This window comes from Labeo rohita, chromosome 8 (assembly GCF_022985175.1).
Source record: "Labeo rohita strain BAU-BD-2019 chromosome 8, IGBB_LRoh.1.0, whole genome shotgun sequence".
Classification (NCBI taxonomy): domain Eukaryota; kingdom Metazoa; phylum Chordata; class Actinopteri; order Cypriniformes; family Cyprinidae; genus Labeo; species Labeo rohita.
In genome coordinates, this window is record NC_066876.1 from 25,607,844 (window position 1) to 25,631,550 (window position 23,707).

The 23,707-nt window shown below is 35.1% G+C and overlaps 1 protein-coding gene across 1 annotated transcript; it reads left to right on the forward strand.

Annotated features, from left to right (window-relative positions):
• Positions 1-663: 663 nt before the first annotated feature.
• Positions 664-23,128, forward strand: rnf11b (ring finger protein 11b). The gene is made up of 3 exons (XM_051117451.1): positions 664-1,213; positions 15,294-15,463; positions 19,826-23,128. The coding sequence occupies exons 1-3, from the start codon at positions 1,091-1,093 to the stop codon at positions 19,995-19,997; spliced, it is 465 nt and encodes a 154-aa protein (XP_050973408.1). The 5' UTR covers positions 664-1,090; the 3' UTR covers positions 19,998-23,128.
• The last annotated feature ends 579 nt before the right edge of the window (positions 23,129-23,707 follow it).

Sequence of the window (23,707 nt, forward strand, 5' to 3'; positions counted from 1 at the left end):
ACATTGTGCCCTTTCCTGCTTACTAAGTCCTTCTCTATATGATATAGCATCTTCCACATTTTTTCTGTGGTTTAGACAACATAAATTAGCAAAAGAACATATTCGGTAGTACATTAACCCTGCAATCCATCCTGTTGTTTACATCTGAGTATCTCCAATATGGCCACGCATCTGGGTAACCGATCAAACCATGACAGAAGTGCAAACCCCTGTGATTAAAACCTAAAAAAAAGATAGCTAAATAGGAGCATATTATAAACAAAAACATTAATATAAAAACATAAATAATAAAAATTAAGAAAGTAAAAGTAAAACTTGAACTAAAATAAAAGTTGCCATTTGTTTTCATCACATCCTTTTACCTATAGTGAAAGTGAACAGTCACTGTTTACTGTCATTCTGCCTAATATCTCCTTTATTGTTCCAAGAAAAAAGGCGTCGTGCGTTTTCGCAACAATATGAGGTTAAATAATTACAACAGATTTTTAATACCGAACGAACTATGCCTTTAAATCGGCCTAATGCGGTCAAGTTTACAGGCTTTAAACCCCCTGTTGTTGGTGTTGGAAATCGGCGATCTGATTGGGTGATGAATAGCCACTAATAACGAACTTACTAAAAAAGACACCCGCTGATTGGTCCATACAGTCCGTAGGCGGGACATAGAATGACTGCCTGAAAGGCAACATTGCCTGAGTCGCCATTGAGAGCCAGCGCATATTTGATATTGTAGAAATTATCCGTTGAAGGCTAACCAGTGTTTACTATTGAGACGAGGAGACAAGGACAACACTACACAACACGGCTTTAGCTCAAATAGACGTATTTGACAGGTTTAGACTGTGTGTGTTTACAAAAACATCGTTTCATATCCGTGTATGACACTTTTTGCCAGGGTTCTTTGTGTGTCGACAATGGTTTGTTTTTCTCCGTCAGGATCTCTCATGATGATCGGATCCTTTTAAATGAATGATAGAGATTTTAGTCATCTTGCTTAAAAGGGCGGAAGTCTGGTTGGAGTGATTGAGGGCAGAAAGGAGGGGGAAAGACAGGATTTCAACATTTAGACAACAAGGAGTTTGGAAAGGAGATGGGGAATTGTCTGAAATCTCCCACTTCGGATGATATCTCCTTGCTCCACGAATCACAGTCAGACAGGGCCAGTTTCGGTGACGCCAACGATCCGGATCAGGAGCCGCCACCTCCATACCAGGTAAGCTAATAAAAAAATCTAACGTTACAGAATAAACAAAGAAACTTTCCTTTTGACTAAAATACTGTGACTCGAGTCCACGCTCCTGCTTTTAATGTAAACATTCGCTTTGCTATATTCATAATGCGTAATGTCCTGCAAAAACAAATCCATACTAATATACGGAAACATTAACAGTAGCACCAGGCTCCCGCTGGATCTCCATCTGTTTAATTTCGCCCTAGACAGTGTGCCATACTAAATCCTCTTTGTTCGACATAAACTTGGCCTACAATTCACGTAAGACCGTCCAGACAGATGGACAGCCTGCTATTTCATTTTTACTGCCGCCTCCGTGGTGTGTTGGTTCACCAGCACCAGGTTTATTGCGACCAAGTAACAATTCTAATTGTGACGCGCTTTGTTTGCAATTGTGACGTCATAGCGATGTTATTCTCCCGGGTTGTGTTTCCCAACCATTGTCCTTTTTTAGTATTTATAAAGACATGTTGTGTTTTCCTTCCTTAAAAGAACAAAAGAGAAGAGTTATGTTTGTTTTAGTCTATTGGCAGTTTTGTAAGTGCTCTAATTGAAACCAAGGTTTGCACACATACCCCTGGTTAAGAATCACTGTACTAGGGCAACCAAGGGGCTTGGAGTCTCTGCAAACTTTCATAAGAATTCCAACACTGTCTTAGAGTCTAACTAGGGGATTTCCCATTTTTATGGACATGTGGAATTAGTCATGAGATCCTGTTTAAAATGATGTCATCTTGCACATTACTTTGTTTAAAAGGAAGACTTTCATCTCAGCATGTTGTAACACTTCCATGGGGGTTTGACAGGATGGATGTCTTTGTGTTGGGCGAAACAAACCGCATTTAAACAGATAATAATCTGTGCGCAATAAGCAAACCATTTATGTACTGCTAACTTGTACTGTGAACTGAAAGGAAGTTCAGGCTCTGTTGTGTTTTGGTCATGTTTGCTGCAGAGGCTGTTACATCCTCTTAGTTGAATATTGATCTTATCCGCCTTACAAAAAGACACCAGCAAACTGCTTCCCCATTGGCAAACCACCATCGACCCTTCAAGTTCCAAATGATAGGTAATCACATATGCATCTCAAACAATCATGCAGTGATTTCCTCAGAAGTACTGTGACGTAACTGTCTCAAAAATCTTGTTATGCCAAACCTTTCTCCAGAAGTTTAGAACGTTCTCTCCGGTCTTGATTTCAATTTTGGCTGGATAATCTAGTTGCTGATTGGCACGGAATGGAAGCAACCACTCAATGAAAGCAGAAGGTAGAGGTAGGACGTTTCGTGCTGTACTTCTTGCGCTTATCAGCTGTACTAACAGCGTTCTGCCACTTCCTCCTCCACATAGTCATCTGGAAACAGGCTGAATGCTCTGATGGGATAGGAAACTGACTCAGAGAACCGTAGTTTATAAAACAGCTTATACAAGCTTGTTGATTAAACATTTCTAGGTAGTGTTTAATGTGTCATGATCGCAGAATAAAACCTGTTTTTATGTCATTTTCCAGGGAACTTTTTTATTTATTTGCATTCAATATAATTTATAATCATATGCTATATTAAAAAAATAGCATCTATTTTTAAACCAAATCTCTTACGTCTTATAGCTCAAGGGTTAAAATGCAAACAGAATTTCATTATAGCATAAACGCGCTCTTTTTTGTGTTACTAGGCTGTGTCTTTCAAGAGGAGGCACCGTTCTGCTGAACGCCAGCAAAAACCGTGCTCAGCTTTCTGTTTTGTGAAGTTATTGAGTCTCTGGGGTGCACAATCAGACAAGGGTGTAAAAAAAAACGAGCAGAAGAAGACTGAATTCACCCAGCGTTTGTTAACGGTGCTGCTGCTCTGTGCAATATTGCGATGGCACGCTTCAGCCTATTGTCGGAATGCTGGACAGACAGGAGGTCTGTTTGAACCACGCAGTGGATGAAAAAATGCACAGCCCCCTTGAGAACTCAAATCATTCCCAATCTCAGCACATTCTTGTGTCGCTTGCCAAGAATGCCTGACGTTTTTTCCCCCAGAGTCTCAGGCGGGGAGCTAGAAGGGGCTGTCTGTGCTCTCAAATATGTACGGAAACCTTTCTGCATATTTTTTTAAGTTATAAAGGGATCTTTAAAATTCAGTAGTAGATGGTTGAAAATTGCCTCCTTCATATGTCTTCAAAAACATGCCTCAAATACTTTGCCGCTACTTCTTTCAGAACTCAAACACAACAAAGGCGTCGTCATCTAAGTCTTCCTCTGTTAAAGGGATGGTTCACCCAAAAAAGAAAATTGTGTCATCTTTTATTGACTCTCATGCATTTACACAACATACATGGACCTGTATGACTATTTTTTTTCTTTTCTGTGAAACACAAATGAGGACATGTTGAATAATATCAAACGTTGTTTTGTCGTTTTTGTCTATACAGTGAAAGTACACTATTGGACCCCACTGACTTTCATTGAATGGATAAAAACATATTTCAAAATAACGTCTTTTGTGGTCTACAGAAGAAAGTAAGTTGTACAGGTTTGGAATGGCATATGGGTAAATAAATGATGACAGAATTTTAATTTTTGGGTCTGCTATCCCTTTAAGGTTTCTCTCATTACATGCCACATTAAGTGTGTGCAGAATAAGATAAGTATGTGTGCATAAAGCTAGTTTGCGTCATCGGGAATAGGAGCAGTAATGTTAGCAGAGGGCTCAACAGATTTTTTTTTTTTTTTTTTTTTTTTTCCCTCCAGCTTGTACAGTAGTTCAGATTTGCAATTTGCACATGAAAAGACCATGAAAATGCAGGGGAAAAAATCCACAAACTATATGAGCATTGCAGTTAAAGTACAAAGTTGAATTGAAAAAGTTCTACAAATTTTTGAGTATCATACTTTTACTTACTTTTTTCTATTTCAATATATTTAAGTGTAATTTATTCCTGTAATGGCAAAGCTGAATTTTCATACTCCAGCCTTCATCATCACATGATTTTTCAGAAATCGTTCTAATAAGAAACATTTCTTATTATTATTATGTTGAAAACAGCTTTTTTATTTTTTTGGATTAATTTACTTTTTTCTTTGAATAGGAAGTTCAAAGAACGGCTTTTATTGAAAGCAGATTTTTTTTTGTAACATTATAAATGTCTCCTTTCACTTTAGTAAATGTATTTCATTCTTGCTGAATAAAAGAAAAATAATCTGACTGATCTTAAACTTTGTAACAGTCAAGTATATTTCTTTAGCTTTTCTCTAAAACATTTCCATTTAGTTTTTCTGTCACGGTTGATGTCTTATCAAAGCTCTCATGGTTCCTGGCTTTCTTTTGCTGCTATGTTAAGAAGCATTAGCACCATTGTGTAAGGAGCTCAGTAGAGTTAGCCTAGTTTCACACCCTGTGTCTCAGATGGAGACTAAACAGAACGACTTCAGTATTTCAGAATACCAGCCGGATCCCTTCCACTCCGTCTGCGTGACTGAACAGTAAATACAGTTTATGCAGTAAATCTAAACTGCATTAGTGTTTTGATGCTGTATAGTACATCTAATTGAAACAGGAAATGAACTTGGGGGATTGATGAGGAGACAGGCAGGAGTGTAATATGAGGTCTTCCTGGTAGTTTGGATAGCAGCTGACAGCATTTGCTGACTCATGCGTGAGGCTGGACGTGGTGAGATAAGCGAGAGTAGGTGCCAACCTTAGAAATAATGGAGGTTCCCTTTAGCCTTACAAAAAATGTTGTGGTTTCCCACCTCTCTACTCATCAGTCGATTCTTTTCTCTTTTTGGTTCTCTGTTTACTTCATGCTGTAGTTGCTGTGTCTAACAGGCTGCTTTCTCTGTTGTCTGTCATGGAGGCCTAGCGTCACCTAGTAGCCAGACAGCTCATCTTAAGTGGAAGTACTCAATCCTTACCCTCACTTTACCTGTCTGCTTTCACCCGCATACACAGTGATTGTTCTGACATGAACACATGAACATGTTTGGCCCTGTAGTCTTTTAGGTATTAAAGCCGTGAACTTTTCCCTAGCGTCTGTTTGGATGGGTCAAATGCTTAGGGGTTCAAACCTGCATTTTAGTTGTCAGTTCAGGTTCTACTTGTGCCAATGAAGCAAAAACAATTAAAAAATCTGAAAAAAAATTCCTCAAAACGGTAAAGCTTGTTGAAATTGACTGGAGTAAATTGGGGCAGAAGGAGAGCATTCTCTCCACTTAGCGTGGCTGATACGCTCATTGCTTATGAAAGGGGGATTTGAAGAAAGGTGTTGATTTCTGTGAGGGGAAATCCATGCAGTTTACACAATGAACCATTCATTAGAGATAAACTTCTGCAGTGTGCGAAGAAACAGGCCTGCAGCTTGTGGAGCAAAATCCTGGAAACTAAACATTTAACCATTTAGTGTAGGGATGCTCATTTTTAATTGGTTAACCGTTCAGACAGAAATAATTTTGACAGATTAATACAATCAGTTAAACAGTTTAAAGGTCATTTACATTTTTTTTTTTCAGTAATTAAAATATTTTAAAACTTTTGCTGGATGGTTAAAATAAAACAAAATTGCTTTTTTGAGAGAAAACAAAGATAAATTGCATAGGCCTATAACGTTAATTCGCTTTTTATTATTACATTCAGAAACAGACTTGATACCGACGCGAAATGTTTACAAACACTATCACACAGGATTTTTTTGTGGAGTGAGGGAAACTAAAACAGCGTAGACTTTCAGTTAACAGAATTCAGAAAAGAACAAGAATGAAAAATGTAAGCTAGGCTATATAAACAATAAGCCAAAATGAATTCATTTAGGCTAAAGTGAAACTGAAACTAACGTTGGGGGTGTCATACAACACAAATCAAAATGTTTCCGTATTCGAGATGTATTTAAATGGCAAAGTATTATTTATTATGTAAACCTGGTTTTGTACTTCACTCGCATTCCAATATCCACATAAAACAGTTTGCCATAATATCACGGCAGTACGGTGATGACGATTAAGCAGTGTGAATTTTTATTTATTTATTTATTTATTTATTTATTTTTCATATTTAGCTGCAAGTTAGCAATGCCTAACTGTGTGTGTATGTGCGATGCCGGCGCAATTACTTGATATTTATTTTTTATTTTTTTGGAAACTACTCCTAGTCATACAGATAATCGAAACTGTAACCGGTTTGCTTTTATTGTGCAAATTCACAATAAAAACAAATATTGTGTTTTTGTAAAACAAAGAAAAATAGGATGCCGCTTTCAGCTGTCTTCCTTCCGCGCAGCACAAAAATGAACCAAAACTCTGCATACTAGCTACTTGCAGTTTTTTCTTTCATTTTGTTAAATAAAAATATTTGTCATATAGGCCTATTCATTCATTCATTATATATATATATATATATATATATATATATATATATATATATATATATATATATATATATATATATATATATATATATATATATATATATATATAGCCTAGCTTTATTACGTTTTTCTCCATTCGCAGAATTGCTGCAGGTGCGTGATGTGATGTGTCCATGTGAATCATCATGTTCTGTTGTTTGCTGCTTTTTGCGCTGGTAAAATTAATCCCTGGAAAACAAATTTTGGTATTCTTAACGGGTCACAGACACTTATCCTTTATAAAATATCCACTTATCCACTTATCCTTTATAAAATAATTCAATTCTAATTTAATATAATCTTTTCGGTGAACGGTTAATAATCAGTTAAGGAGCGTCGGCTGTCGGTTAGGAAAAAAAACAAAATGAACATCCCTAGTTTAGTGCTCTTAATCTGTGTAACATTACATATTGTACGTTTTAAAGTCTTATGATTTGCACACAGAAAACACCACATCACTCCTGTACCTTTTAAAAGACTCACCAGAAATGCATTTAGCTGGTGCACTGCACTAAGTAGTAGCCAAATGTTCTCCCTGTAATTAAAGTCCCCTCAGCCTGGCACTGCTAAAATTGTGCGTGAGAGTGTCTGTAAACAGTGTATCAATGTCATTTTTAGCCTCACACTGCTTAAAGGGATAGTTCACTCAAAAATGAAGATGACCCCATGATTTACTCACCCTCAATCCATACTACTGTAGGTATATATGACTTTCTTCTTTCAGACAAATACAATCGGATCTTAAAAAAATGTCCTGCCTCTTTCAAGCTTTATAATGGCAGTGAATGGCTGTTGAAATTTTGAAGCCCAAAAAAGTGCATCCATCCATCATAAAAAGTACAGCACGTGGCTCAGGGGGTTAATGAAGACCTTCTAAAGTGAATTGATGCATTTGTGTAGGAAAAATATCCTTATTTTAAACTTTAGAAACCGTAATCTTTAGCTTCCGCTAACTGTCGTATGTGGGTTCAAGAGTGCTTTCCACCAGTTGACATAGGATGTAGATGTAGCATAAGCTCCAGTGAGAATATGCTAGGTTCGCGAGAACCAGGTTTTGTTTACAGCAGAGGAAAACCTCTCCTCTTGGCTTATATTGAAATGGCTTTTTTGTTTGTTTGTTTTTTTTAAACAAATCCTCATTTTTTTTACTTCTAATTCCAGTCACTTCTAAGTTACTTCCATGTTCACCTACGTTTATCCGTTGGAATGCCACTCTCATGAATGCATGCGTATGATAGTTATGCCTTTATTAATCCCCTGGAGCTGTGTGGAGTACTTTTTATGATGTATGGATTAATTTTATTGAACTTCAAAATCTCAACACCTATTCACTGTCATTATAAAGCTTTGAAGAGCCAGGATTTGTTTTTTTTGTTTTGTTTTTTTTAAATATAACTCCAATTGTATTCGTTTCAAAGAAGAAAGTCTTATACACCTAGGATGACTTGAGGGTGAGTAAATCATGGGGTAGGTTTCATTTTTGGGTGAACTATCCCTTTAAGAGCCTTTATACACACATGTAAGTTTGGTAATGGAGACCTGATTTTGTGCTGAGCTGGTACAGACTGTTTCTGCACCGCTGACTTAGTAGCACTCAAACAGCTGTTTGTTTAACCTTCCTGCACTCAGATAAGCGTCCACCACCTCAGTCCTCTCACTGCTAGGAAAAGGTGGACAAAGTATGTTGGAGACCAAAAAAAGAAAGAGAGTTGATCGCTCCAGAGTGCAGAGCAGGTGCAAAAAAATGTTGTTCCCGTAACACTGTTGCATACACTTTGAAATTTTGATTTGAAGCCTGAATTTTTTAACAAAACGTTTTTAAAATATTATGTGAATGCTTAAGTCTGAGTGAAATCACAACAGACTGCTTTTTGTGAAGTTGGACTAAAATATTTTGAATTCCCCCCCCCTCCCACACTCTTTTATAATTTTAGTTTCTATTTCATGATTCAATATTAGTCACCATTTTCTGTCTGACCCTTATAATTAAGAATTGGCTTTTAATTACTGCATTTTATTTATTTTTCTTTCTTTTTTTCTTTATTCCAGGGTTGGTAACTTTTTTATTTATTTATTCATTTTTGAAGAAATTAATACTTTTAATCTGCAACAACACATTAAATTGATCCAAAATGACAGTAAAGACATTTATAATGCCTTTTTTTAATTAAATGCTGTTCTTTTAAACCTCCTACACCTTCATCAAAGAATCCTAAAACCATTTGACACTGATTTTCCATCAAATTTCACAATTCAGCTTTGCCATCACAGGAATAAATTAATAATAAATAATAATAATAATAATAATAATGATAATAATAATAATAATAATAATAAACACATAATACATTCTAACAATCATAATACAGATTGTTTCAAAGAGCTTTACAGAAAATACTTGATTCGGTGTTACAATCACGTTACAAATTTTAATACAATTTTACGATATTAGTATTTTTACTTTTTTTCATTTGATAAATGCAAGTAAGACCCCCCCAACCCACTTATTTGTCCTCTAATTCTTTCTGTTTCAAAAACAAAGCATCACATTTATACTTATTTTCATGACACTTTATAACAGTACAAGTTTTCTGATTGTAGAGAATAGTTTAATGTAATTATTGCATGTACGAACACTGAATACACCTTATTTAAATATTTAAATAAGAGAGACCTTGTCCTTTGACATATTTGTCCTGTGGTGTGACAGTACAGGTGTAACACCGAAGGACGTTTCAGCCTTTTGTGTCAATTAATGATCTTGCTATTCCAAGCTAGCCTGTCATTAGCGGTTAGCAAGACACATTCGCATAATTTTCCATGATTATGTAGTTTAACATACAGTTTTTAATTTAAAAGATATCATTTTAGGGGTGTCACACCAAAGGACAACAAAACACTTTTGTAGTGGTTCCAAAAAAGTTGAACATTTAAACAATTCTGAGACAAAAATTGACCATGTGCACAGGGGGCTTCAGTTACATGACCTCGAATGGGGTCCTTCAACTAATTAAAGTTTTCTCTGGAATTGGCTGATTCAAAATCAGGATATGGTGTCACACCAGAGGACATAGTTTTCAGAGACAAAATGAATCAAGTTCCTACGCTTTCAGAAATAAATGGATGAAAAGAATGATTGCCATTTACTAAAACAGACACTTGTACAATTATGCTGGAGGTATTTATTAACATTTTTATGCTTTTCTTTTTAATTTATGAAAGTTGTAATTTATTGAACCATGCTTGAGACAGTCACATCATAGGACAATTTTGTCATTTGATTCCAAAAAAATAAATAAAAATAAATAACACTGCAGCTTTTGTAACAACAGATCCATGTATGACAAAGAAGTTATATTCATTTTTAACTTGTGGGACAGTGAAAGTGCCACATGACTTTATTAAATTTTTTGTTAGCTGTACTTTGTGTAAATTGTATGTTCATGTTTGATGCTTACATCATAATTTAGATCTTAATTGCTTTTGTGCCAGACAAATATCAGTGTATAAAGATATATGCCCCTAACAGCTTCAATATAGTGAGCTGCTTTGTCTTGCTAGCATATGAGTATGTTAGGAAGCTAATGTTAAAAGAAGCTAAAAGTAGCAGTGTAGATGCTAAAGTAGCTCCTCCTCCTCATACTGTCTGTAGTCTCTGTCCACTGAGTAGGGCGGCTGAGCGTCTGGCTGAGTCATGCTAGCCTGTAGCCTTATTTTGGGCTAACAGAGTGAGGTACACATACAGGAATGTGAAGCACAGATGTCTTCACTTCTATGTTTGTTGTGAAAGCACTGAATCAGCCTTGACTTTGATTTGATTTCTGATAAAGGTGAAGTCAGTAGATGATACTGTTATCAGGAATAACAGCTGTTTTACTGGTTTATAGTTCTTTGTTATTATCTCTTTAGATTTTGAGGCAATAGAAGCATACATTGAGATAAAGCTTTGGATTTTTTTGTCTAGTCCAGTGAGACAAGAGAGGGAGTGGTGCTTTCAGCCTTTTACTGGAACAGAGTCGGAGAAAGAGAGCAGAAAATGGACCGCTGGACGGTTTGTCTGCTCCAGTAATGAGGGAGGGCCGGATACTGGACAACATGCTTTGTTTAGCACCCAAAGCCTACCAGACCAAACAGAATTCCCCACTCGCAACTCTGTTTTTTTTTTTTTTTCTCGCTTCCTTCATCTCTTTGTCTCGGGCTGTCTGTTTCTTTGAACCAATCAAATCATTCCCTCTTGCACTCGTGGTGTTGAAGTGTCTGGTGCTGTTCGTGTTGTTTTCCAACAAGCAATTTAACAGCTCTGTGCTCTTGATGCCTGAAATATGATATGTCCGAATAAAGTGGTCTTGTAACATACTGTCAATTAGGATGTTTCAAGGTGGTAAACAGTAGATGTATACCGCACTTCCTTTGTGTTTGATTGTGATGATTCCCTTTTTCCTGTCAGTGTTGTTTTATTGATATATGTACAAGGTTAGGCATATATACTCCACTGTCTTTTCAACAAGTCTCATGTTTTGACATTGTTTAATTAAATATTCTAATTAATTTAAATAAAACACTGACAGGACTTTTTTTGAGTGTATCAGTTTTCGCCATTGAATAAAAAATAAAAAAGAGAATTCTGAGACAATAAGCGAGTTTATCTTTCGCAGTTCTGACTTTATAACCCAAAATGGCATTAAATTATTAAGTTAGAATTGTGAGACATAAATTTGCAATTCTGAGAAAATATCAGTCTTTTTGCCCCTTGGAATTGGGCTTTATAAATCACAGTTGCAAGTTTATATCTCACAATTCTGAGAAAAAAAAAAAAGTCAGAATTGTGAGGGGGAAATGTGTCAAAATTGCAAATTTGTATCCCGCAATTCTAACTTTATAACTTGAAATTGCAAATTTATGTAATACAGTTTTGAGAAAAAAAGTCAGAATTGTGAGATATAAACTAGCAATTGTTTATATCCTGCAATTTTGATTTATATTCCACAGTTCTGACTTTGTCTCACAATTGCAAGTTTATATCATGCAGTTTTGAGCAAAAAGTCAGAATTGCAAGCTTATATCCTGCAATTCTGACTTTATATCTTGCAGTTCTGACTTAGTCTCGCAATTTTGACTTTATAAGTTGTAATTGCACGTTAATATCATGCTATTTTGAGAAAAATGTCAGAATTATGAGTCTGTATCAGGCAGTTTCTTAGGAGAAAAGTCCATAGTGAGATATGAACTAGCAATTGCGAGAGAAAAGTCAGAATTGCAAGTTTATATCCCACAATTTTGGTTTTATATCTTGCAGTTCTAACTTTGTCTCGCAATACTGACTTTTTTCTCAAAATTGCGTGATATCAACTTGCACTTGCGAGTTATGAAGTCAGAATTGCAAGAGATAAACTCGCAATTGCAAGAAAAAAGTCAGAATTGAAAGTCAATCTGACTTTCTCCCAATTTTGACTATTTAAAAAATAAGTCAGAATTACCAGTTTGCATCATCCAATTCCGATAAAAAACATTACAGTTGTGAGATATAAACACAATTGCAATTTATATCCCGCAATTCTGATTTAATATCTTGCGATTCTGACTTTGTTTAGCAGTTCTGACTTTATAACTCGCAATAGCAAGTTTATATCATGGAATTTTGAGGAAAAAAGTCAGAATTCTGGTATTAAAAGGTCACACTATATATATTTTTAATTTGGTGGTGGAAACAGTCCTTAAAGATGTAAATGTTTTTTAATGGTGTGTCTATATGTGTGTGTGTGTATGTGTACTTGTTTTTGCTACATTGTGGGGACCAAATGTCCCTACAAGGATAGTAAAACCTGAAATTTTTGACATTGTGGGGACTGGCTTGAGGTCCCCATGGGTACAAAAGCTTATAAATCATACAGAATGAGTTTTTTTGAGAAAGTAAAAATGCAGAAAGTTTTCTGTAAGGGTTAGGTTTAGGGGTAGGGTTAGGGTAAGGGGATAGAAAATACAGTGTGGAGAGTATAAAAATCATTGCACCTATGGAGAGTCCCCACAAGGATAATAAACCAGATGTGTGTGTGTGTGGGTGTGTGTGGGTGTGGATATATAGATAGATAGATAGATAGACAGATATAGAGAGAGAGATTTTATTTAAAATATTTTTATGTATTTTATTGTCATATCTACATTTCAAAATTCCACAGAAAATGACACATATTGCCTTTAAGATGTAACTTCATACACAAATGCTCCTTGTGAAGTCATTAACTGACTAGGCAGCGACTCAGCCTTTGTTAGCTTTCCATAAAGTGAAACACAAGAGTTTCAGAGACTGTGTCAGAAAAGACGACGCTGTCGTTGTCAGAACGATCATGTTTCGGTTCTGCTTCCAACTATGCACACACACACCTTTATTTGATGGCTCACAGAGTGCTGAGCACTACATTATGCGTGTGTATGTGCCTCACAGATGTTCTTTTTATTTAGTTGTGTCTTTAGCCAGTGTACAGAAAAGTGTGTATTCAAATAGGCAGTGTAACCTGTCTGATGTGTCCGTCATGTGATTGTATTCAGTATGGCCGCTGTGTGACCTAATTCTCAAGTGAGTGCTGAACCTGATCTCAAAGCTCACCTTTAATCTGATCTGAAATCAGAACTGCACTACGCCATGGTTGCTTTTCCCAGCAGCACCTCCCAGTCCTCAGGCCTGGTTTCTACAGAACGTGTCTCACTCCAGCCTATGGGCATTACTCCCCTGTGTGGAAACACGTCCTACTTCTGATTAATCGTTATTGTGGTACTTGCGTATGTGAATGTGGGTTAGAGGTTTATAATGTAAGGAAGTAATAAATATCTGCCAAGTATGATTATCCGTAGAGCAATATCTGAGCTTTGGCCGTGCGTGGCTGTTCTGAGCTAAAGCAGTGCTTGTTTTTTTTTGTTGTTGTTCCCAAGACTGCAAACTCTCTGCGTGTGAAACCTCCAATCCAATAAGCATCAACACCACCATTCACAAATCAACACTTACTTACAAGGCTAATTTATTGTAGGATTTTAAAAAGAGACATGATCTGAACCCTAGGGTACAGTCGTTGACACCTGAAACGATATATAAATGTCCTCTCTTGGGTGTAGTGGTAATTTAATGGAATTGTGCTGTAATGTGGTTAGGTTAATACAGATTATGCACAGGGGTATGTCAACTTTTGAGAAAAGAAATGTACGTAATCTTGTGAGCAGAACATAGAAAATAATAAAAAAGGAACAAACTTACTGTACAAACTTACTGTACACACACACACACGTGTATATATGTATATATATGTGTGTGTGTGCATATATATGTGTGTGTGTGTGTATATATATGTATATGTATGTGTATATATATATATATATGTATGTATGTATGTATGTATATATATATATATATATATGTATATGTATATGTATATATGTGTATATATGTATGTATATGTATGTATGTGTATATATGTATATATGTGTGTGTGTATATGTGTGTGTTTTGTGTGTATACACAATTGTTAATTAATTTAATCAATTTTATTATTTTTACTATTTATGTACATACGCAAGATATTAAACATTTAGAAAATAATTAAAAAGGATAAAAACTTGCTTATACAAAAGAGTAAAATAAATATGTATTTTTAATATTTACTTTACATATTATATTTTAATGTATTTTATTAAAAGTATACATAATGTATAATGTGTGTAATTCTATTAATTTCTATTTTGTAATATATTTACTGTATATGTTTTCTTGTGTACATATGTATATATGTATAATATTAAACATTTTAGAAAATAATAAAAAAGGATAACTTGTATACGTGTATGATTGTGAACTTAAAAAAACGTTAAAAAAACTGTTTAAAAAAAAACTTGTGCATTTTTTTATTTTATATATTATATATATAATTGTATGTATTTTATTCAAAGTTGATTTTGTATTTATTATTTATATTGACATTATAATATATAATATAATGTGTGTACAGAAAATTCTGTTAATTTCTATTTTATTTTTTATTGTGTGTATGTGTGTATGCACAAAATTCAATTTTTAATGAATTTTTTTGTGTATGTGTGTGCATACATATAATTTTAATTTCTATTTTCTATTTTAATTAATTATATAATGTTATGCATAACAGATATTTTAAATAAATTAATCAGAGCAGTGCTTAAAAAGTTTAATTTTTCATTTGCTGTAAGCAATGCTGTAACATCTACTTGTTCTAATGACAGTAGAGCCTTATTTGCAGTTTTTAGCAGAATGCATAGCACACAGAGCTTAAACATGCTCACAGTCTCCCAAACAGCTTTCATTAGTGAATGCTGAGCAGGCACCTGTCTCAATGGGAGCTATTGTTCACCTCCCTCTCTTCATAAGTACCCTTTGGACTCAATATGGTCCCATTTGGGCTTCTCCCATCCAAATGGTGCAAAAAGGGAGAGATCGCCCCCTGGTGGAGCTTTGGTTGCACATGCCTCAAATATGAAGATGCTTACTCATAACTGTATTGAGCATTGTATAGCTTTGTAGTCAATTCTGGATTAACTTGGTCATATGAGTATGACTTTGTTATTTTGAGTGGCTTAGGGGTGGTTAATGATTTCAAACCTGATCCATGAATATTCACTATTGTTGTTCTTATACCATATGTGTGTGTGTTTTCAGGAGCAGATCCATGTGCCCGTTTATCACCCCACTCCCAGCCAGGCCCGGCTGGCAACTCAACTGACCGAAGAGGAGCAAGTCCGAATCGCTCAAAGGATCGGCCTCATCCAGCATCTTCCCAAAGGTGTCTACGATCCAGGCAGTGACGGCACTGAGAAAAAGATTCGAGAGTAAGGGACACTACTGAGTATCTTGTCTGTTTGTTTCGTAGTTAAATTAAAGCTTTCAAAGGCACCATCTAAGAGCGGCTTTTTTTTTTTTTTTTTTTTTTTTTTTTCTTCAGTCTAGATCAAAAACTTGAATGCACATGAAAACACATGAACTCAGCATATTTATAATTAAAAAAATCAAGTTAATCTTAAAACTGCTATGACTAGGACTATGGGGAAATTATGAGATTATTTAACTGTTTAACTGCATTAGGCCTGCATTTATAATGCTTTATGAAATTTAATTATCAAAGTGAGTATCAATTTTATACTTGCACAACAAGTATAAAATATCAACAGTACAATCAAACACATGGATAAAGCTGTTTAAATGTTTTCATTTCCCATCTTAATATGCAGAAGTAAACTATTCTTAAGCTAAAGCCTTCCTGAAGTGTAAAATCTGTGATGCTGTCAAACATTGTTCAGTTTGAACACTCCACCTAAGCTGACATAGAAACTTTAGCTTAACCATTGGTGAAAGTTTGAGATGGGACTGTTTGTCTGACTTAGTGTTGGTTTTGTCAGCCATTTTTTTTTTTTTTGTATTAGTCTTAGTCTTTTAAATTAGTCTTACAATGATAATACACAGGGCTACTTTTTGAGCAATGTTGCCGTCAACTGGTGACCAGGTGAGGCCCCACGATCTATAGATAGAAATTTGTTGGCCATTCTTGATGAGGAAAGAGCCCAAGCAACATTGCTTAAAAAAAGTTGCCCATTGTATCATCACCTTTAGTCTTAGTCTTGTGACAAACGTAATTTTTAGTTATTATCATATTAAGTCAAAATTGTCCTATTATTGCTTAGTTAAGTATTAGTCAACTAATTGTCTGAGCATTTTTAGTCTTAATTTTAGTCAATGAAAACTTAAGTCACATTTTCTAATTAGGGGATTTAAAACTCTTGTATCTAGCAACTGCACAAATGAAAGCTTGCATTGTAGAGGCATGTACAGCAGTCCAGAATAATATTTTGTCTCTCTTTTTTTTTCCTAATGAAAATAAGAGATCTTTTGTTCAAAAAACAAAAGAAAAAAGAGGAATCAGTAACTTTTGTAGCTTTGTCTATATTTAAGTTAGAATTTAGTGTTTGATAATTTTATTCACTTTCTATATATTTCCCACTTGCTGAATGCCACAGGTAAATAATGGGTTTATGTGAAGATTCACTTGAGAAATTTCACTTGAGAACTTATGAGAAATTCACTTTAATTAGAATTTTTTATCTTTTAAAGTCTAATAAATATTAAAATTGATAGCTCTCAATTAAACTGTAATGTTGAATGGCTATAGTAATAATATCAGGGGTAGCAGTGATATTCGCCTTCTGTCATAAAAAAAAGTATACAACAAATAATAAAAATATTCTGTTCTGATGTTGTTTCTACTTTAATTTGAATATTGTATGTGAATTTTTTGCAATATAAAAGTATATCTAAAAACCTTAATGTTAGATGGAATTAATCCATGATTAATTTTAGATTAAATGTATTTAATCGATTGACAGCAGTATTTTCAATACAGTTTAGTCTCTTTTTTTGTCATCAACAATATTGCATGTTGATATAGTCACAGTTATCGTTTACTGACCTTATTTTCGTCTCGTCATCAACTTGTTTTACTAATAAACTATATATATTTTGTTGTATATTATTTTACTATATATATTATATTATATTATATATTATATATATATATATATATATATATATATATATTTGTATTTGTGTGTGTATGTATGTATGTATGTATGTATGTACACTGACCAAAATTATAAATGCAACACTTTTGTTTTTGCCCTCATTTTTCATGAGCTGAACTCAAAGATCTAAGACTTTTTCTATGTACACAGAAAGCCTATTTCTCTCAAATATTGTTCACAAATCTGTCTAAATCTGTGTTAGTGAGCAATTCTCCTTTGCCGAGATAATCCATCCACCTCACGGGTGTGGCATATCAAGATGCTGATTGGACACAATAAAGTTTAGAGTGGCCACAATAAAAGACCACTCTAAAATGTGCAGTTTTACTGTATTGGGGGGGTTGGTGGGGGGTCTGAAAACTGGTCAGTATCTGGTGTGACCACCATTTGCCTCACGCAGTGCAACACATCTCCTTCGCATAGAGTTGATCAGGTTGTTGATTGTGGCCTGTGGAATGTTGGTCCACTCCTCTTCAATGGCTGTGCGAAGTTGCTGGATATTGGCAGGAACTGGGACACGCTGTCATATACGCCGATCCAGAGCATCCCAAACATGCTCAATGGGTGACATGTCCGGTGAGTATGCTGGCCATGCAAGAACTGGGATGTTTTCAGCTTCCAGGAATTGTGTACAGATCCTTGCAACATGGGGCTGTGCATTATCATGCTGCAACATGAGGTGATGGTTGTGGATGAATGACACAACAAAGGGCCTCAGGATTTCGTCACGGTGTCTCTGTGCATTGCCTGCCATCAATGAAATGCACCTATGTTCGTTGTCCATAACATACACCTGTCCATACAATAACCCCACCGCCACCATGGACCACTCGATCCACAACGTTGACATCAGCAAACCACTCACCCACACGACGCCATACACACTGTCTGCCATCTGCCCTGTACAGTGAAAACCGGCATTCATCCGTGAAGAGAACACCTCTCCAAAGTGTCAGACGCCATCAGATGTGAGCATTTGCCCACTTAAGTCGGTTACGACAACGAACTGCATTTAGGTCGAGACCCTGATGAGGACAACGAGCATGCAGATGAGCTTCCCTGAGATGGTTTCTGACAGTTTGTGCAGAAATTCTTTGGTTATGTAAACCGATTGTTGCAGCAGCTGTCTGGGTGGCTGGTCTCAGATGATCTTGGAGGTGAAGATGCTGGATGTGGATGTCCTGGGCTGGTGTGGTTACACATGGTCTGCGGTTGTGAGGCCGGTTGGATGCACTGCCAAATTCTCTGAAACACCTTTGGAGACGGCTTATGGTAGAGAATTGAGCATTCAATTCATGGGCAACAGCTCTGGTGGACATTCCTGCAGTCAGCATGCCAATTGCACGCTCCCTCAAAACTTGCGACATCTGTGGCATTGTGCTGTGTGATATAAAACTGCACATTTTAGAGTGGCCTTTTATTGTGTCCAGCCTAAGGCACACCTGTGCAATAATCATGCTGTCTAATCAGCATCTTGATATGCCACACCTGTGAGGTGGATGGATTATCTCGGCAAAGGAGAAATGCTCGTTAACACAGATTTAGACAATTTGTGAACAATATTTGAAAGAAATAGGCCTTTTGTGTACATAGAAAAAGTTCATGAAAAAAGGGGGCAAAAACAAAGGTGTTGCGTTTTATAATAATGTATATGCATGTGTGCGTGTGAGTTCATTTGCAAAAACAGATAACTCCACTCTTAACATTTTTCAAAAATCTTTTTTTTTTCTCTCCATTGTGCATTCCAATCAATATCAATCAAACTGGAGTTGGGTTATTTTTGATTAGGTAAAAAAAAAAATTAAAAATAAACTAACTAAAATACAGCTAACACAATAAAAACATGATAACATAATAAAAACAATATATATGTTTTAATAAATATTAATTTATTTATTTTAAGTGACTAAATGCATTTCCAAATCTTGCAAAAGATTTTGATTTTAAATAAATGCTTTTTTTTTTTTTTTTTTTTTTTTTTTTTTTTTTTACTTTCTATTTAAAGAACCCTGGGAAAAAATGTATCACGTTTCCAACAGTTTCCATCACGTTTTTTGAGCAGCAAATCAGCATATGCTAATGATTTCTGAAGGATCATATGACACTGAAGACTAAAATAATGATGCTGAAAGTTCAGCATTGCCATCACAAGAATAAATTAGGTTTTAAAATACAATAAAATAGAAAAAAAAAGTTATTCAAAATGTTATTAGTATTTTATTATTTTATATTACTTTACTTTTGATCAAACAGATGCACCCTTGGTGAGCATGAGAGATTTTTTTTTTGAAAAACATTTTTAAAAAACATTTTAGTTTATATATTCCCAGAATGCTCTAAATTAAAATTAGGCCAAACAAAATTACACCGGTTTATTAGATGGAACCCTTAAAAAGGGCAACTCAGAGGTGTGTTCCTGAGTGTTGTGTGACTATTGAATTGTTTTTGAATTACAATTCAGCAAGTTCATCTTTCTGTCATTCCAGTTCATTGTCCCACAGGGTGTGACCAATTTCTAAATTCTGCATTACGCCCAACTCTGTCAGCTGCCTATGGAAACGCTGTGCTCTTTGTTGCCAAGCTTATTGGTGTGTGTTAACACGTTTTCTCTTTGCACAGGTGTGTGATCTGCATGATGGACTTTGTGTACGGAGACCCCATCCGGTTCCTCCCCTGCATGCACATCTACCACCTGGACTGCATAGATGACTGGCTGATGAGGTCCTTCACGTGTCCCTCCTGTATGGAGCCTGTAGATGCTGCCTTGCTCTCATCCTACGAAACTAACTGACTACTGCCTGCACTGATCCCCGCCCTACACACACAAACACAAACACACACATACACACACAACCCTTGAGTCCTGTCCTCACACGGCCCCTTTGCATAAGGAGACAAAGTGTCTGCTCGACTGGGGCGTGGGATGGTGTGCCTGTCTCATCATGGGATAAAGGAGGCCGCACTGATAATTTAAACCTCTCCTGCATGGTCCTGCTGGACAGGGAAATCTGCAGGAGCCCTTTTGCACCCTGACGACTTTATCATGTGATTCTTTTGTCTCTCATCGACAACAGCCAGACAAGCCGGTCACGCACCTTTCCACTGTAGCAACACTTACACTGGAAGGAGACAAACCTTCGAGAAACATACTGGAGGACTTTTAAAAACACGTCTTTAACATTCAATCTCTATTTATTTCTCTCTCAGTGTCTGTTTCCATAAAGGGCTTGTTTGATTTCTGCCGAAGCTGCAGTGGAGCAAAAACGAATGGCATTGCACATAAACATGCAAAGAAAGGAAAAAAAAAAAAAGTCTCATCATGAAGTTTGCACTTTTGACTCAAAGAATTAAGCCCAACTGTACACACACAAACACACACAAAAAACACATGTAAATGTGCATCACATAAGACTTTTATTTAACCACATGTTAGCTTTTGAGTTTGTATGTCTGTTTGGTTGTTTTAAACTACACAGTGAACATTCCAGCTACCCAACGTGTTGAGAAATGAACATTTTTCTCACATGTGACCATTAAATCTGAATTTTAGATAATTTATATATAATAATAATAATAATAAATAATAATAATAATAATAATAATAATAATTATTATTATTATTATTATTATTATTATTATTATTAATTATAATAGATTATATACACTAACAGTCAAAAGTTTAAAAGTTTTTGAACAGTAAGATTTGTAGTGTTTTTTTTTTTTTTTTTTTTTTTTGTAAGTCTCTTTAAAAAAGCCTATATTTATTTGATACAAAGTACAGCAAAAACAATACAATTTTGAAATATTTTTACCATTTAAAATAACTGTTTTCTATTTGAATATATTTTAAAATCTAATTTATTCCTGTGATTTTAAAGCTGAATTTTCAGCGTCATTACTCCAGTCTTCGGTGTCACATCTTCCTCCAGAAATCATTCTAATATGCTGATTTGCCGTTCAAAAAAACATTTTATTTTATTATTAATATAGCAACAGTTAAGAACTTTTTTTTTTTTTCATGATTTGTTGATGAATATAAAGATCAGAAGATAAGCATTTATCTGAAATGATAGAAATTAATACGTTTAATTTAGCAAAGATGCTTTAAATTGATCAAAAGTGTTGTTAAAGACATTTATAATGTTACAAAAAATGTTTATTTTAGATAAATGCTGTTATTCTAAACTTTCTATTCATCAAAGAAACCTGAAAAAATTCTGTTCAGCTGTTTTCAACATCATAATTATAATGATAATAATAATAAATGTTTTTGAGCAGCAAATCAGAATGTTATAATGATTTCTGAAAGATCATGTGACTGGAGTAATAACGCTAGAAATTTAGCTTTGAAAGCACAGGAATAAATGACATTTTAATAAATTTACATTTTTTAAATATATTCAAATAGAAAACAGTTATTTTAAATAGTAAAAATATTTCAAAATGTTACTGTTTTTGCTGTACTTTAAATCAAATAAATGCAGGCTTGGTGTGCAAAAGAGAAAAAAACAGTAAAAATCTTACTGTTCAAAAACTTTTGACTGGTAGTGTATATATACATGTTGTTTTTGTTTTTGCATTAAAATCTCACATATTGGTCAAGCTGAAATGTTTTGTTGCTGTTTGCTTTGTGAATCATGTTTTTTGTTTTTTCCTTTAGTTTTAAAATCATCAATACTGTTTAATGTAGTAACGCAACCGAAAAATGTATTTATCGACAAAAAACACTGAAGTCATCGAAAGTCTGAAGGTGGCTATGAGGTCAACCTAGAATGATAAAGCAATGTAGGCTGTAGTGACTCACAAAAGTACACGTATGAGTGTGCAAAACTGCTCATTAATAATTTCACTTTTTCGCTGGTGCACTTGTGTGTTTAGTTAACTTTATTGTACATAGTGCGATGATATATATATATATATATATATATATATATATATATATATATATATATATATTTTAGTGACTTTTATTTGAATTTTCAGTACCAGATACTTTAAAAGAAGTCTTTATGATGTCATAAGGGACTCATAAGCTTAGAAACAAACAAACAAACAAATATTTAGTTTGAATCCTCATGGGTTCAGCTAAGTCAGTCCCCTCTTGTCGTTTGTGAGGTGTAAAAAAGTTTTCTCACAGACTTCAAATTCTTGGCATAATTTGCGGATTTGTTTAATATAAGACCACGGGCAGTATGATCACACCCAAAACTGGGATGTGCTTGAATGGCTGTTTGATGTTTTTATTTTAAATGAAAGATGGTTTATGCTTAGTGAATTTTGCCCAGCCCTCGCTCTGTCTATATATATATATATTTAAAAAAAAGCACAAGAGAGCATAGAAATCAAGGAGTCTCTATTTTTCTTAACTCTCAAATTTTATATAAAGACAACGTAATTGCTAGAAATTAGAAGTGGTAGTAGGTAATGCGCCTTTGGCATTAAATCTGTCCCCTTAATTATTCAAAACGGAAAAAAAAGGTCTGGTGGTTAGTGGCTGCTATTGAAGTGAAGATTTTCGGTTTTTCCTCGTGTTTGAACTCATGCCTCGTGTGGAGTGACTGTAAGTGTGTAGTTAATGAAGGTGAGGGATATATTCTTCAATCCATTGACATGGTTTTGCACAGTACTTTTAGTTGTAGTTTTTGTCTTTTTTCTTTTTTTTTTTTTTTGTTTTTTTCCCTGTCTCTCCATACAACGTGGAGCTCCATTGCCTTAGACCAGACAAGCAGGAGGCTTTTAACTGGACATCCTGGGCTGACGGGGGCTCTACACCAGCATCGGGAGGACAGAGTAATGATGGTGATGATGATGAATGAGCATCTGGACGTAATAAATCACGCTCACAGACACTTTTTGCTCCTGAGAGACAAGTCATCAATGCAATGCCATACATGAAACTGATTCTCCATGATGTGCTGGGAGCACATGGACATTATCTGTGATCTATTTGTATGTGACACGTGTGTGTAAGGCTGTGAGAGTCTCCCGTTTGTCTGTCTGTGAGTATATATATACATAAACTTGTATGTATATATAAAATTATGCATCTTCTATGTACTATGGGCAAATAATAAATAGAATTTATGCTATGAAATTGTCTGTGTGTGTTTGCAGTTGTTCGAATACCAGTTTTTAAGATTAAAAAGGTTTTCTTTAACACAAAAAGGTAAAATTTCATTGAAATGTGCATTATATAATACTTAACAGATGATCAACGATCTATCACGGCACATTAAAGAGCGCCAAAACGGTATTTATTGCTTGATTTTCCTAATGAAATGGACAGAATTTGAAATCTGAGACTTTGTTTCATATCAAAAGTAACACAAAGCTTAGCCTGTTGCGATTTATTGGATGGGAGGCGGCTATGTAATGTTACTGTTCATTCATCACCCGAAAACAAGTCATGGTACTCTCCAAAATGGCACTAGGGCAGGGTTGCCAGGTTTTCACCACTAGCGCAATCGCGTTTCGAGAGGGGTCCCCCATTAAAAATTGTGT

What these genes read in the sequence shown, in the direction of transcription:
- rnf11b (XM_051117451.1), top strand. Translation starts at nt 1,091, where the DNA reads ATGGGGAATTGTCTGAAATCTCCCACTTCGGATGATATCTCCTTGCTC. An exon ending in AGCCGCCACCTCCATACCAG is followed by an intron (nt 1,214 to 15,293) that starts GTAAGCTAATAA and finishes GTGTGTTTTCAG; the next exon opens with GAGCAGATCCATGTGCCCGT. An exon ending in ACTGAGAAAAAGATTCGAGA is followed by an intron (nt 15,464 to 19,825) that starts GTAAGGGACACT and finishes CTCTTTGCACAG; the next exon opens with GTGTGTGATCTGCATGATGG.